Genomic DNA, 15,620 nt, shown 5'->3' on the forward strand with positions numbered 1-15,620 from the left:
ATATATATATATATATATATATATGATGAGCCAGAGACCACAGAAAAAATGCATTTAATTACCGCAGACCTCGATATGGAAAAGCATTCGAACATTCCTGATGCTGAGCCTGCTCTCTCTCAGCGTCTCAATATCTGGATAATAGATACAATAACATGTTTGCCACATGCTCGTGAATAATTGCATGTCTGTGTCTCGTCCACAGAAGCGGCAGCCTTTGCCCCTGTCGCCGCAGAACTACGAGGTTAACTTACCCACCAGCTTCCACCAGGCCTCGGCTGGATACGGCGTTCCCAACCACACGCCACCCATCAGCACCACGGATGGCATCATGGGTAAGAGTCTCCACCCTGACGCCACCACAAACCAGAGAGCAGCGCTCGGCTTCTCTGCTGCGTCTGAGTCACTCACATTCACCTGTAAACTTGAGCTTCATTCTCTGTTAGCAGTTAGCAGAGCTGGAAACACAGGCAGCTCCGGCGCGGAGATCGGGAAAGCTCTCGCTTCGGTGAGTTTGGGGTTTCACAGTGTGACATTTACAGTTTAATGCGGTGATTAACTAGTGGTTGACCATTTCTCAGAGGCTAGTTATCACTAGTGGAGTAAGCAGTGGCTTATATGGATGATCATGTTGAGATCCGACTTAATTACACATTTATTGTATTGTTGTTTATTCAAAATTTATTTTGGAACTGTATGGATTTTTAGGGGAAAATGTGTTAATCATCAAACGCCAATCTCAAATTGGCTAATTATCGACTGGTTAATCAAGTTTGCTTATAAAGATTTTGGAGTTTAAGAATAGGCTTTTTTTTAGAATAATGTTTTTTTTATAATTTTAAGAGTTAAATCATTTTAATTGGCAATGCCACACAGGATGTTGAATTGGAATGACAGGAAGAGGAGTTTCCTGAATTGCAGTTTTGTGACTAAACATAAATAATTGGATTAATCAGAAGTTATTTGATTATGCATATTTGTTCATTCATAAATTATTGTAGTGTTTTTTTTTTATTATTATTTTTTATTTTTTTTAATTTGTTAAATATTTAGTATTTTTAGTAATTTACTGTTATTTTAATTAGTTTTTTTCCTAGTTAGTTTTTGTTTTTATAAATTTTTATTTCAGTTTCAAGAAATGTGATTTCTTCAACTTAAATGAACAAAAATTTAAATGTTGCCTTGGCAACTAAATTAAATTATTATAATTATTACATTTACATTTTATTTCAGTTAATGTTTTTTATTTTTTTCAATTAAAGTAATTGTTTACACAAAAATATATTTTTACACATTTTCTCCACTGATGAGACATAATTCTCTAAATTTAGTCCAAACCACTAATTTTAATTTTAATTTAATTGCCGCTGAAATTGCAGCACAAAATGTTCACTACATTGTTTTGAGAACTTAATGAAAATACATATTAACAGAAATTATTTGTATTGTTTATATAATGTTTTCTGGACCCATAAAATCAAAGTTTACACTCTCTCTTTCTCTCACACACACACACACACACACACGTTTACCACAGTCCAGTGCTCTGCTGCAGGGACACCACGCCCCCCATCAGGCTCCGCCCACTTCCCAGTCCGACACCTTTACCAGTCAGTGCTGCTTTAATTATAATGCTCATTTCATGACATTTGATTGATTGAGATTCCTAAATGATGTGCTTTGTGCAAGTATTTTAACTGACAAGCATGCAAAATGTTTTTGTATCATGCATGCTTTTCAGACACTACTTATCTGTAGCTCAAACATGGTGTTAGAAACGATGAGTTCATGGGTTCGATTCTCAGGGAATGCATGAACCGATAAAAGGCATACCTTGAATGCAATGCAAGTCGCTTTGGATAAAAGCATTTGCCAAATGCATAAATGTACGTTCATGAGTCTTCATCCTTTAAAGAATTACAGGATAATTTCACAGTGCTGTTGCCGCCGCACAGTGTGATCAGCATTTTCTGTTGCTAATCTCATCTTGTTTTTGTCTGTCAGGTCTTTCTCTGCCTCGTTCCTCCAGCTCGGAAATAAAGCGGGAAGATAAGGAAGACGATGAGAACCTGTCTATCGGAGATAAATCAGAGGACGAGAAGAAAGACGGAAAAAGCCACACGCGAACGAGGTACCTGCCGCCCCGCGAACCTTCATTTAGTTAAATATACAGTACAGGTCAAAAGTTTGGAATAATTAAGATTTTTTTGAAAAAAGTCTCTTCTCCTCATCCAGGCTGCATTTATTTAAACAGTGAAATGTTTTTAAAATGTAAAATAACTGTTTTCTATGTGAATATCTGTTAAACTGTAATTTATTTCTGTGATCAAAGCTGAATTTTCAGCATCATTACTCCAGTCACATGATCCTTCAGAAATCATTCTAATATGCCGACAGAAAACAGCTTTATTTGCAATAATAATTCACAATATTATTGCTTTTTTGGAAAATTTTTGGTCAAATAAATGCAGCATTGGTGAACAGAAGAGACTTCTTTCAAAAACACAAAAAAATCTAATTCGAAACATTTGATTGCTAGTAGCTAAGGTTGTAGTTGATAGAGTTGCATCTGTAAACATTCGATATACTCATCGTTCCCACTTCCAGCAGCTTCCAATTGGTCCGTTGTAAAACATTGACGTGAGGTACACGTCGTCCCTGTCAGTGTGCCCTGATTGTTTTGCCTGTAACCCCTCTCAACCCTTTGTTCCTTTGACCCATGAAGTCAAGATGAAGAAGAAGATGATGAGGATTTGCCGATTGAGGTGAAGGCGGAGCGGGAGAAAGAGCGGCGCGTGGCCAATAACGCCCGTGAGCGTTTGCGTGTGCGCGACATCAACGAGGCCTTCAAAGAGCTGGGCCGCATGTGCCAGATGCACATGAACAATGAGAAACCTCAGACCAAACTGCTCGTCCTTCACCAGGCAGTAAACGTTATTCTCAACCTGGAGCAGCAAGTGCGAGGTCAGTGTGTGCGGCTGACCTCCGATCAGTGCTCAGGCACGAGATCTCAGACAACACGGAGATCCGTCTGTGCTCGGGACACCTGAATGGGTCGCAAGGGGTGGAGGATGGATTTGTTGATTAGAGATATTAAATGCTTGATGGATAAATGCATGTGCATTGAATGCATAATGTTCTGGGTTCAATACAAAATAGATTATTTTAAGGCAAGACACTACAAGCAAAAATGAACTGGTTAGTTTTGAGCTTTTTGGTTTTTCATAATGTGTTTCAGACTAGTGGAAAGAAAACACCTAAAATACACATTTAAATGTTTATTTTATCTATTTGCGTCTGTAGATTTTAATTACAAAACATATATTTTAAAGTTTTTTCCTCCACTTCAGCAGCACTTGCATACACCAAAACTTAGGGTTTTATTCCTCTCTATATTCCGAAAGTTTTTAATGAGGGGTTTGTTCATATATCATTCACATTGATTTATATATCATTTTATTCCTAAAAACATGGCGAAAATGCATATCTTTAAAAGCTATAAGTATTTTTTCCTCCACTTCAGCAGCACTTGCATACTCCAAAACTTAGGGTTTTATTCATCTCTATATTCTGAAAGTTTTTACTGAGGGGTTTGTTCATATATCATTCACACTGATATTTACACATACATTTTATTCCTAAAAACATGGCGAAAATGCATATCTTTAAAAGCTATAAGTATTTTTTCCTCCACTTCAGAAGCACTTGCATACACCAAAACTTAGGGTTTTATTCCTCTCTATATTCTGAAAGTTTTTACTGAGGGGTTTGTTCATATATCATTCACACTGATATTTACACATACATTTTATTCCTAAAAACATGGCGAAAATGCATATCTTTAAAAGCTATAAGTATTTTTTCCTCCACTTCAGAAGCACTTGCATACACCAAAACTTAGGGTTTTATTCCTCTCTATATTCTGAAAGTTTTTACTGAGGGGTTTGTTCATATATCATTCACACTGATATTTACACATACATTTTATTCCTAAAAACATGGCGAAAATGCATATCTTTAAAAGCTATAAGTATTTTTTCCTCCACTTCAGAAGCACTTGCATACACCAAAACTTAGGGTTTTATTCCTCTCTATATTCTGAAGGTTTTTACTGAGGGTTTTGTTCATATGTCATTCACATTGATTTAATTCCTAAAAACATGGCTAAATTGTTTTCTTTCTGTCTGACAGTATTTTCAAATTTATGGAGTAATAAAAAGAGAAATCCAAAATCCCCTCTGTAAAAACCTTTAACTCTAATATGTCAACAAAATCAAACAAAAATTTTGAACCTGGCTTTATCCATTGTTCAGGAAAATCTATGCAAATTAGTGCATCTTTAACTAGATAATGCCTCATTTTCATATTTAAACGACAGAAAACTTGATGTAATTAATAAACTGAGGAAGTATGGTGAAATCTATTAGTTAATTGCTTTACCCTATTCACATGTGGTGTCTTGCCTTAAAATATGCCCTAGAAACAGCCTAGCAACACCCTGGCACCCAGCCAAGTTGCATTAAATTCAAGAATATTTCCTTTTAATAGTATCTTAGATTATACAAATTTAAACATATATTATTAAAATATGTAAGTTATTCAAATTGATCTTGGTAGTAATTCTTTTGAGGTACGTTATGCAGTATGTTACGTAAGCTTCCATCCTCCCCGCAGCCCACACAGGTGTCTGTTAAGGGTGATTGTGGGACTGTCTGCACTTTCTGTAACTGTGCATGTGTTTCTATCTGTCATTTCATATTTAGCACTCATCCCTTCCTGTTTTTTGTTCATCTCACCTGCTTGCAAGATTCATGCAACTAACAGACTCAGATTAAAGCTAGATTGGTAGTTAAAGGAATAAATGTAAATTGTCATTTACTCACTCTAGGAACTTTTTGAAGAATGTTAGTGATCATACAATGACTGTCAACTCAAAAAAGCAGCATGAAAGTAGCCCAAATGACTTGTGTGCATGATATTCCTATTCTTTTGATGTCACGTGATAGTTTTATTTGAGAAACAGACCTGAATGTTTCTGATCTGTTGTAGTTATCACATTTTATTCACACCACAACACTAAAGAAACAATTGTGGTGTCATTGATGTCAAACTTGGTGCAAACTAGAGTTATTTTAGCTTTTTTGTATGCTATTATAGTTTTTATTTTATATAGTTTTTTTGTTTTGTTTTCATTGTTTCTTTTAATTTGTTTAAATTAGTCATAGTTTTGTGTACTTTGTCTTATATATATATATATGTGTGTTTTATACTATATACTATATTTTTTATATATATATAACGCCCGTGAGCGTTTGCGTGTGCGCGACATCAACGAGGCCTTCAAAGAGCTGGGCCGCATGTGCCAGATGCACATGAACAATGAGAAACCTCAGACCAAACTGCTCGTCCTTCACCAGGCAGTAAACGTTATTCTCAACCTGGAGCAGCAAGTGCGAGGTCAGTGTGTGCGGCTGACCTCCGATCAGTGCTCAGGCACGAGATCTCAGACAACACGGAGATCCGTCTGTGCTCGGGACACCTGAATGGGTCGCAAGGGGTGGAGGATGGATTTGTTGATTAGAGATATTAAATGCTTGATGGATAAATGCATGTGCATTGAATGCATAATGTTCTGGGTTCAATACAAAATAGATTATTTTAAGGCAAGACACTACAAGCAAAAATGAACTGGTTAGTTTTGAGATTTTGAGCTTTTTGGTTTTTCATAATGTGTTTCAGACTAGTGGAAAGAAAACACCTAAAATACACATTTAAATGTTTATTTTATCTATTTGCGTCTGTAGATTTTAATTGCAAAACATATATTTTAAAGTTTTTTCCTCCACTTCAGCAGCACTTGCATACACCAAAACTTAGGGTTTTATTCCTCTCTATATTCCGAAAGTTTTTAATGAGGGGTTTGTTCATATATCATTCACATTGATTTATATATCATTTTATTCCTAAAAACATGGCGAAAATGCATATCTTTAAAAGCTATAAGTATTTTTTCCTCCACTTCAGAAGCACTTGCATACACCAAAACTTAGGGTTTTATTCCTCTCTATATTCTGAAAGTTTTTACTGAGGGGTTTGTTCATATATCATTCACACTGATATTTACACATACATTTTATTCCTAAAAACATGGCGAAAATGCATATCTTTAAAAGCTATAAGTATTTTTTCCTCCACTTCAGAAGCACTTGCATACACCAAAACTTAGGGTTTTATTCCTCTCTATATTCTGAAGGTTTTTACTGAGGGTTTTGTTCATATGTCATTCACATTGATTTAATTCCTAAAAACATGGCTAAATTGTTTTCTTTCTGTCTGACAGTATTTTCAAATTTATGGAGTAATAAAAAGAGAAATCCAAAATCCCCTCTGTAAAAACCTTTAACTCTAATATGTCAACAAAATCAAACAAAAATTTTGAACCTGGCTTTATCCATTGTTCAGGAAAATCTATGCAAATTAGTGCATCTTTAACTAGATAATGCCTCATTTTCATATTTAAACGACAGAAAACTTGATGTAATTAATAAACTGAGGAAGTATGGTGAAATCTATTAGTTAATTGCTTTACCCTATTCACATGTGGTGTCTTGCCTTAAAATATGCCCTAGAAACAGCCTAGCAACACCCTGGCACCCAGCCAAGTTGCATTAAATTCAAGAATATTTCCTTTTAATAGTATCTTAGATTATACAAATTTAAACATATATTATTAAAATATGTAAGTTATTCAAATTGATCTTGGTAGTAATTCTTTTGAGGTACGTTATGCAGTATGTTACGTAAGCTTCCATCCTCCCCGCAGCCCACACAGGTGTCTGTTAAGGGTGATTGTGGGACTGTCTGCACTTTCTGTAACTGTGCATGTGTTTCTATCTGTCATTTCATATTTAGCACTCATCCCTTCCTGTTTTTTGTTCATCTCACCTGCTTGCAAGATTCATGCAACTAACAGACTCAGATTAAAGCTAGATTGGTAGTTAAAGGAATAAATGTAAATTGTCATTTACTCACTCTAGGAACTTTTTGAAGAATGTTAGTGATCATACAATGACTGTCAACTCAAAAAAGCAGCATGAAAGTAGCCCAAATGACTTGTGTGCATGATATTCCTATTCTTTTGATGTCACGTGATAGTTTTATTTGAGAAACAGACCTGAATGTTTCTGATCTGTTGTAGTTATCACATTTTATTCACACCACAACACTAAAGAAACAATTGTGGTGTCATTGATGTCAAACTTGGTGCAAACTAGAGTTATTTTAGCTTTTTTTGTATGCTATTATAGTTTTTATTTTATATAGTTTTTTTGTTTTGTTTTCATTGTTTCTTTTAATTTGTTTAAATTAGTCATAGTTTTGTGTACTTTGTCTTATATATATATATATGTGTGTTTTATACTATATACTATATTTTTTATATATATATATTTTTAAATATAAAAATTTTGGTTTAGCTTGTTTTTATTTCTGTTTTAATTTGTTATTTTTCAGTTTTTATTTTCAGTTACTAATTCTAACACATTTCAATTTGTTACCAAGGCAATGTTTTTAAATTTTCTAAACTTCATTTCAATTAACAAAAATGTTTTAATAGTTTTAGTTTTAGTTAATGATAATAACCCTGGTGCAAACATGTCTTGATGCGACAAGTATGAATAAACACATGCACAGATGAGACTTTCAGGGAATAAAGGTTTAAATATTAGTCATTTCCCCTCAGAACATGATCATGTGACTTCAGAATAGTGCACTAGTCATATGGACTACTATTATAACATGGTGCTTTTTTGTCATTTTTGGAGTTGACAGTTGACAGAAGCTCATGACTCATAAGGGTTGAGTAAACGATGGCATTTTGATTATTCCTTTAAGACGATTATGAATGCAACCGCCCATAATGCATGCACACATCCTGATATCCACAGTGGAGATCATCTAGATGCTTCTGTTTGTCTTTCCAATTGTTCAGTCCTTTCAAATCTGCCTTCATACATCTTATAGTTTTCTTTTCCTTCCTGTTTGACTGTTGCATGTCTGCTGAGAAAACGCTTTTTCAGCAGGCATTAACCCCGCAGATTAGAAGAGACGGACTTGTTCTTTTGTGTTTCCTTAATGTTTTACTCGCTTTGGTTTGTGATGGTCTGATTAATGCTTGCATGTCATGTTTAACCCTCTGTTTGCCAGGTTGTTTTTCTTTTTACCCATCTCTCCATCTGTTCTTCAGCCCTTTTCTTTGCAGATGGCCGCAGTGGTTTTTAGTCTCATGCTGCATAAATGCATCTCAGCAGCGGGATGCGTTTACAATGAGACAGTCGCATTCACCTCATCCTGTCTTCTGTCTGGCTCTCTCAGTGGCAGTGTGTGTTTCTGTTCGGTTCTTGGCAGAAGTCTTGGCAGACTTGGCATCTCTCTCATCTTGCTGTCCTCTCGTCTTGCGCTCTTTCGCTCCGCGGCAGATCCCACAGGCCTCCTGAAAGCCTCTGACATTGTAATGAAATTGAAATTGCGTGTCCAGTCACAATTAGCGAATGATTCTCTGGATCGGTCGCGTCCCGCTCTCCTCTCCGCACCACTGGATCCCTCTCTGCATCCCTCGTTTAACTGGAATCAGTGCAGTTTTAATCGGACACTTCCAATTGGTCTGAAATTTAAAATGCAGCATTTGTTTCTTCTTTTGAAATCTTAAATATTTGTCTAATGTTTAACATGTAAAACAGGATTAATGACACTAGAGTTCTGCAGGGAATCTTTTTAGGGCATGTTAAAATTGTGGTAATTGTCTTTGGTGGAACAAAACAAAATTATATATACAGTAGTTAACATTTGAAGTGGATCAAAACCTTTGATTAACTTTTTTGATCCACTGTTGATCACTGTGTGTGTGTGTGTGTGTGTGTGTATATATATATATATATATGATATTTCAGTATAATATTTAAATTTAATGAAATATTTTATTTTAATATAAGAAAATAATACAAATATTATATATACATTTAGTAAAATATAATTACAGTATATAAAGTAATATTTATAATTTCAGTAAAATTATAATGCAAAATAAAATGTTTATTATATTATAATACAATTGTATATGTTATAATTATAGTTATATTATATTATTATAATATTATTATATTTTATAATATATTATAGTAAGATATTATAATATTATACAAATACATAATATATTTTTTATTCTAATAAAATTATATTTAATATAATAATTTAGTATATATGTATTATATATTTTTAATTTATAATTTTTTTATTTTATGCATTTAGCAGACGTTTTTATCCAAAGCGACTTGCAGTGCATTCAGGCTATACATTTTGTACCAGTATGTGTTTTCCCTATCTAAAATTATAATGATTTATAATATTTGTATATATAATAAAATTAATTTTAACATTATGCTAATTTATTTAATTTACATTATATATAATGTATATCTAAAACATTATGATTTATATAATTATATATGTAAAATAAAAATGTATATATATATATTTATAAATGTATACAAATTATTAATTTTATATAAATCATAATTTTAGATATACATTTATATATATATATATAAACACACATACATGTGTGTGTGTGTATAGATATGTAGAACAAATTTACTGCAATTAACAGATTCTTCATTAGTTGCAAGGTTCTTTTCAACTTAATGAAGCCGAAACAGTTCATTTAGTTGTAGAATGGACTTAATGAGAGGCTAAATGAGTTAACGAGATGACTAACGAGCGCCTGGTCGCCCCTGGCAGCAGCGTGTCGGAGGAGTGTCTGACGGTGGAGGAGAAGGAGCAGCGCGAGCGCGAGCGGCGCATGGCCAATAATGCTCGGGAGCGGGTTCGTGTGCGCGACATTAACGAAGCCTTCAGGGAGCTCGGCCGCATGGTGCAGCCGCACCTGAAGAGTGACAAGGCTCAGACTAAACTCATCATCCTCCAGCAGGCCGTGCAGGTCATCCTGGGCCTGGAGAGACAGGTGCGAGGTAGGACCAACCCCTGTGAGCCGCCACCGTCCTGCCGAGAAACACCAGACACACACCGCCGCTGCTGCTGCTGAGAGCCGCCGCCTCTTTCCTCGCTTTGGCTGCCGCTCGCTGTGTGTTTGTGTGATGCTGATCTGTGTGTGTCTGATGCTGACCTTTAGCATCTTTCTGAACACGTCCTGCCTCGCTTAACGTGATTTACGCAAGTAGTGACATTTGCTCACATTAACGTTCTTAGCAATCCTCAGTTACGGTTTGAGCTGATTGATTATGATTGGATCAACCAAATATATTAGGATTAATCTAAAAAAAAAAAAAAAAACATGTCTAAATCATATTTCACCCAAAAATAAAAGAAAACGGCAACAAGGCATTACCACAGTGCATGTCCAAAAACTATATGTGACCCTGGAGCACAAAACCAGTCATAAGTGTAATTTTTTTAATTGAGATTTATGCATCATCTCAAAGCTGAATAAATAATCTTTCCATTGATGTATGGTTTGTTAGGATCGGACAATATTTGAAAATCTGGAATCTGAGGGTGCAAAAAAATCTAAATATTGAGAAAATCATCTTTAAAGTTGTTCAAATGAAGTTCTTAGCAATGCATATTACTGATCAAAAATTAAGTTTTGATATATTTACGGTAGGAAATTTACTAAATATCTTCATGGAACATGATCTTTACTTAATATCCTAATGATTTTTGGCATAAAAGAGAAATGTATAATTGTGACCCATACAATGTATTGTTGGCTATTGCTACAAATATCCCCCAGCGACTTAACACTGCTTTTGTGCTGCAGGGTTGGCAGTGGTATAAGATCAGGTATTGTAATTTGTGGCATTTCATGGTTCATTTTTTTAATTATAGAAACCGTGAATGTGAAGTCATACAACTTGATTTATAATTCTAATTATTCGTAAAGGTAAATGTCATTAGATCCTTTAGTGTTACCCTGAGGTATAAATACTTAAAAATATGTACAACAAATTGTATTATATCCTTTTGTTATAATATATTATTATTATTATTATTATTATTATTATTATAGTAGTTTAATATTAATATATTACATAAAAATTTTATAATATAAATATATAAAAATGAACAAAATATATACAAATATAATAGTGTTACTATATAAATTAATATTATATTAATATTAACATATTAACTTTACATCACATAATATAAAATATATATAGTGTATAGAATAAAAATTATAAAAATATATAGAATAACTTTTTAAATATAGTTATATTTTAAAAAAATCATTTTGACGTATATAAAATGCACAGTATAACGATTATGATATAGATATATTATAGCATGTAACAGAATAGTGATTTTTTACATAAAAATTGTGTTAATTTTTAATTGCATAATATATTATATAAAAATACAATGTATAAAATATATAAGAGTTAAAAATACAGTGTAAGTATGTCTTATGAGTCACATTGTGGTGATGAGAATATTTCTCGGTCCAGTAATTCTTTGTTTTTGGGATGAATTATGAGTCTGATGTGTTCTTCACAGGTTTTGTTGTAGTAACTCGAGTAAATCCCGTTGTGCTTTCTTCCTCCCACATGCTCTTATCATTACACATGCGTGAATGTTTGAGGAGCTTACTCTGACTTCTGATCGCTGTCGCTGTTTTGTTCAGAGCGTAATCTGAACCCGAAGGCTGCGTGTCTGAAGAGGAGAGAGGAGGAGAAGGCCACAGGAGAGCCGCAGATGCTGTCAGGTCTGGGAGGAGACGGACACGGCCATATCTAACATTCAGGTGAGCTTCACATCTGTGGTTATGATGCAGTTGAATATTCATGTTGGGTTCATGCATTTGCCAGATGCTTTTATCCAGAGTGAGCTGCATTGCATTGAAAGTATAAATTCGATTAGTTTGTGTTCCCTGCGAATCAAACCCAGTGATTTTTTTTCTATGTCCTATGAAATCAGTTTTATTTTATTCCACAAATTCCATTTTGTTTAGTTCCAAATGTCATTTTTTTCTGTTTTAATTATTCAGGATTCCATTTTTTATTTTTTATTTTTTTTAATTAAAACTGAAACTTGCATAGTTTAACTAAAATTGCTTTAGTTATATAAACTTACAAAATAATTGTTTTTTATTTTATGTTAATTTTTCTGAATTCTGTTTAAATGGTTAAATTCAACTTTATAAAAGTTTAACAGTAATTAAATTTTATTGCCCTATGAAATCCTTTTTTCTTTTTTCTCCCCAAATTCATTTTTTTTCTGTTTTAATTATTCTGGATTCCATCTTTTCCATTTTATTTTTTTTTTCAGAATAATTTTTCGTAGTTAAAATTGTATTCATCAAAATTAAAATCATGAAACTTATTATAAAGAAATTATTAAAAGTTGAACAAAAAAAATTTTTTTAGGCCCTATGAAATACTACGACAGCATTTTAGTGCCACGTTAAAAAATAAAAAAAATCTAAGATTACGAGATTAAAGTCGTAATATTTTGAAAATAAAAATCTAAATGACGAGAATTCAGTCGTAGGAATTTTCAAAATTAAAGTTATAATATTTAGTGTAAATATATGTGGGATTATTAGCATCTTACCACGTGTCATATACTCACAGGGACAGTATGCTTGGAAATAATATTTCACGTCTTTTAATGCATTTATTATTTGTATTGTGCAGCCACCCAATAATAGCATTAAGCTTTGCGCTTTTGGTGCTTTTAATAAATATAAAACAAAGACTCTACTTAAAATATTTTGACTTTATTCTCAAAATATTACATTAGTCTCGTAATCTTAGATATTTTACTTTTTTATTTCCGTGGCACTAAAACGCTGTCGTAAAATTCTCCTCCCCACAAATTATTATTTTTTGCAAATTCCATGTTTAAAAATCTAAAATAGTGTCTAATCAATTGAATTCAGAAAACTTTAGCAATTTAATGTCATTCTTACAATAATACGGCCCTATGAAATGTTTAATATTTTTTAGAAATTCTGTTGTCTTTTTTTAATTTTTCTGGATTTATGATTCAATATAAAATTATCAAAATTGGTGGTAATCATATAAAGACATAAAACATTAACAATTTAATATCTTTAACCATTTAATTTAAGATCTTTTAAAATGTAATCAAATGCACTTGCAAACAACTTGCTGTTTTACTGTTAAAAAAAATTAAAACACGGGATAAAAATGGTGTGATTTTTCCCTAAAATTAAATGTTGTGCTGAAGCAAGGACAAAATCCGCTGCGGGAACAGATTCCTTTTTTTTGTAGTTCATGTATTCAAGTTTGGCTTTCTTTTGTACCGTTTTGTGTTTATGATGTAGAGAGAAATGTTCAGTTTTGATACGCAATGTTTTTGGTTCTGTTTGGGGATCGCCACTAATGCGTGAATCCCACAAAACCGCTCGCATTTCACCTCTAAAAATAAAAGGATTTTTTTTTAAGGAAAATTAAGCCTGTTTTATGGAACGTTAAGATTTTTCTTTTCTATGGCCAACACATTTGCCTCAAATTCTCATTATTGTAATGCAAAAAAAAAAACAATCTCTCGGATGCATTTTTTTTAAATGTAAATGATGCATAAATAGTGTTTATTGTGTGTCCTTTATGCTTTTTTTTTTTTTTTGGTCTGATATTACATATATAAGGATATAACAATACAAAAATAAAATAAAACACTTGGCATTAAGATAATGTGGAAGATTCATAATGATCCTAAAAATAGGCTTTATTTTCTTCAGGTAAAATACAGTTATTTAATTTTATTTAAATACCATTTTATATTTTATTATATAAAATATACATTTATTTTATTTTGAGGGGGGTGAAATATCAGAACGTGTTTTTGTTTTTCACTCTAATATCGGCGATCATCCCCAAAAATTTTTTAAGAAAATTAAGCCTGTTTTACAGAACATTAGTTTTTTCATTCTCACATTTTTATGACCAACACATTTGCCTCAATTTCATTATTATAATGCACACAAAAAAACGAATGTAAAGAAATGTAAATGTAAGTTATTACACATTGAGAGTTTAGTTTTTGTGTCCTTTATGCTGATTTAAATTTAAATCATCGTGTTACAGTATTTTTACTGTATTGCATTTAAAAAATATGTAAGGATATAAGAATAATAATTACAAAAACACTCAAAAATAAAACACTTGGACACATTAAAGTAATGAAAAATAATGCAAAAGTCGTAATGATCCTAAAAGTAGACTTTATTTAAATTTTTTCAGGTAAAGTATATTTTTATTTTATTTATTTTATTTTTGGGGTGAAATATCTGACCGTGCTTTTATGGGATTCGCTCTAATATCTGCCACCGTTCCCCAGAGTATACCAGAGCTTGCGTTTTTCATTGTGGATTTCTGAAGTATTGGAAAACGCTGGATGATATTTTCTTCTTTTGTGCGTCTCATTTAGAAGTACCGAACCGAACCACGCGTATCTGAACTGCAGAGAAAACCACTCGGAAGCGTCTCTTTATGCAGATGTGTGACTGAGTCTGAGCATTTCAGCCGTGTATTATCAACACGTTTCTGAGGCCAGCTATCAATTAGCTTTGGATTTACGCAAGCCGGACTTTGAGTTTTCACCCAATGCAAACTCAATCTAACTACTCGGATAGTACGTAGTTAACAGATTTATTAGCATCGTGCTGCGCATTTGATCAACTCGACGTGTTGATTCATGAATTTGCTGCCACTTCATATCAATATTTCTACACAAAGTAGAGAAAAATAGATCGCGTTGGGTCTTTACAAGCCGACCCGGAGTTGTTGTTTTTTTTTGCTTCTTTTATAAAGTTCTGTTAAATGTTTGTGTTTACTTGTTTTTGTTATTATCTGTGTTGATTTTAAATGTTAGATAAATGGCAAAGCTAGTGCTGAAGTACGCCAGGAACAAATTGTGTTTCATATTTCTGTGCTTGGATATAATTTGTCATTTAGAGATGCCAATTTTGCGTTTAACACACAGAAACGTTCCTTATTGTTTATAAGGTGAATAATCACTGTGCCCAAATTTTGCAGAAGCGACAGTGGTTTCTTTCTTGATGTTTTCAATCCAGATTGAAAGGAAACAGTTGAGATCATTTTCTTTTTCTTCATTAGTACTAACATCGTCTTTTACAACTAAAAGATGATTATATGAATTATTCTTGTTTATGTATTGCAAAAATGTAAACTCTTAAAGGAGAGAGAGAGTGGCCTTCCTCATTCTCCGGCCGCGGGGAGTGATTTTGTACTCGTGCCTGCATCGTTTTGTTCAGTTTTATCCTGGAGGCAGTCAGGTTTTTATTCAGACGTCACGTCTTGTGGCTTCAACTTGAGAATATTTTATAAATTCACATGAAGAGGGACGTGAGAATTCCAGATGTATGTTAAGTGAATTCTTGCTCCTCTTGAGCAAATAAAGTACTTTCTTTGTAAACCTGGATCTGTTTGTCAATTCTGTTCGTCCAGCTTCAGCTGGAGCTTCACGAGTCAAATCTTGACTGGTTTTGATCAAGTAAGCGTCAGAATAACGTCAGTAATATCTCCAGATGAACACTTACTGGACTGAAGCAGCTCAGC

The 15,620-nt window shown here is 33.2% G+C and overlaps 1 protein-coding gene across 1 annotated transcript in view; it reads left to right on the forward strand.

Annotated features, from left to right (window-relative positions):
- Nucleotides 1-11,870, forward strand: part of LOC107574311 (transcription factor E2-alpha-like) — a 28,005-nt gene extending 16,135 nt beyond the window's left edge. Inside the window, exons 6-11 of the mRNA XM_016260755.1 lie at nucleotides 206-335; nucleotides 450-527; nucleotides 1,527-1,610; nucleotides 2,005-2,131; nucleotides 9,796-10,025; nucleotides 11,699-11,870. Coding sequence (XP_016116241.1) covers nucleotides 206-335; nucleotides 450-527; nucleotides 1,527-1,610; nucleotides 2,005-2,131; nucleotides 9,796-10,025; nucleotides 11,699-11,811 — 762 coding nt within the window. The 3' untranslated portion in view covers nucleotides 11,812-11,870. The remainder of the gene's footprint in view (nucleotides 1-205; nucleotides 336-449; nucleotides 528-1,526; nucleotides 1,611-2,004; nucleotides 2,132-9,795; nucleotides 10,026-11,698) is intronic.
- The last annotated feature ends 3,750 nt before the right edge of the window (nucleotides 11,871-15,620 follow it).

This window comes from Sinocyclocheilus grahami, unplaced genomic scaffold (assembly GCF_001515645.1).
Source record: "Sinocyclocheilus grahami isolate Dianchi unplaced genomic scaffold, SAMN03320097.WGS_v1.1 scaffold2180.1, whole genome shotgun sequence".
Lineage (NCBI taxonomy): Eukaryota > Metazoa > Chordata > Actinopteri > Cypriniformes > Cyprinidae > Sinocyclocheilus > Sinocyclocheilus grahami.